This window comes from Sinocyclocheilus grahami, unplaced genomic scaffold (assembly GCF_001515645.1).
Source record: "Sinocyclocheilus grahami isolate Dianchi unplaced genomic scaffold, SAMN03320097.WGS_v1.1 scaffold9801.1, whole genome shotgun sequence".
Classification (NCBI taxonomy): domain Eukaryota; kingdom Metazoa; phylum Chordata; class Actinopteri; order Cypriniformes; family Cyprinidae; genus Sinocyclocheilus; species Sinocyclocheilus grahami.
Window position 1 is genome coordinate 1544 of NW_015512857.1, and position 1295 is coordinate 2838.

The window sequence follows — 1295 nt, forward strand, 5'->3', positions numbered from 1 at the left end:
CATACTTTTCCAGACCCTGTAGGAACCCTGAGAAAGACACAGAGAGTGATTACGTTCTCTTGTACCTCTTCAGTGTCCGGCGTGACGGGGTTCGGCTCCACGGGACTCAGCTCCTTCAGCTCCACATTGAAGAGGAAGAAAATGAATCCGAACAGAGCCGGGCCGAGTCCGTTACACAGACCTCGGATCCCTGTGATCATGCCCTGAACAGCTCCTGAACACAACACACACAAACAATCAATACATGGAATATCATGTGATTTGTGCATTACAAACAAGGGAAAAAATAACCAAAAAATACATTTTACAGAAAATAATGAAAAAATATTTGTGTGCATGACTGGAAAACAGATATGCATCTATTTTGTTTGACAAAATAAATAAATAAAATAAATCATACACTGCAAAAAATTATTTTCTTATTCAGTATTTTTGTCATTTTTGTTTTTCTTTACAAATATCAACCCATGTCTTTATAACAAGATGCATTTACTGGAAATGCTAAATGACTGAAGGTTTCATGTTGCTTTGAAAAATGTATCAAAATTGAGTTTTTTCTTAAAAGTAAGAACAATATCTCCTAATGGGGCAAAAATAAAAAATAAAAAATCTTGGTTTCCCTTTGAATTAAGATTATTTCTCTTCCCCCATTGGCAGATACTTTTTTTCTTGTTTCAAGTTCAAATTTATATACTTTTTCAGAAAACAAGACTTGATATTTTAAATCATTTTGTTTCTCAAGTAAGAAAGTCATTTTTTGCAGTGTATGTTTTCCTAATTTTTGTGCAAAAATGTATATATTTATTGTCTATTTATCGCTATTTATTGTCATTTTACACACTGCACTTTCACAAAAGCACAAATCAAAAGAACATCAACTTGCATGGTTTATTTAACCTCATCTAGTTTTCTAACGCATTTTATTTATTATATAAATTAACACTCTTTACATTATGAGAACTGGTACAACAAGAAGCTTCTCTCAAAGGCTGAGACCCAGTGAAATTGCTAAAATTAACTTCAACAATTCCAAATTATGTTCATGCTTTTCTATTAAAACAACAGCAATTAAGATTTTTTTATTGCAACACAAAGTTGCCATGCATTTATTCAGCAACCACAACTGCAAAATGTGTTCTTCTGACCCCACTGACTGATATTTTACAATCTAGTTTTAATCCTTGTGCACTCCTCATTTGGGAGTCGCACTCATGGTCTTCGCGGTCAAAAGTGACCGGACAACTGAAATCTAACTTTTTTTTTCTTCAGTAAAATCAATCTAATATATTTTTGTT

At 32.8% G+C, this 1295-nt stretch overlaps 1 protein-coding gene across 1 annotated transcript in view; it reads right to left on the minus strand.

Moving 5' to 3' along the window:
* Window positions 1-1295, minus strand: part of LOC107578339 (hippocampus abundant transcript 1 protein-like) — a 7337-nt gene that overhangs the window by 1526 nt on the left and 4516 nt on the right. The window contains exon 4 of the mRNA XM_016264308.1: window positions 66-214. Coding sequence (XP_016119794.1) covers window positions 66-214 — 149 coding nt within the window. The remainder of the gene's footprint in view (window positions 1-65; window positions 215-1295) is intronic.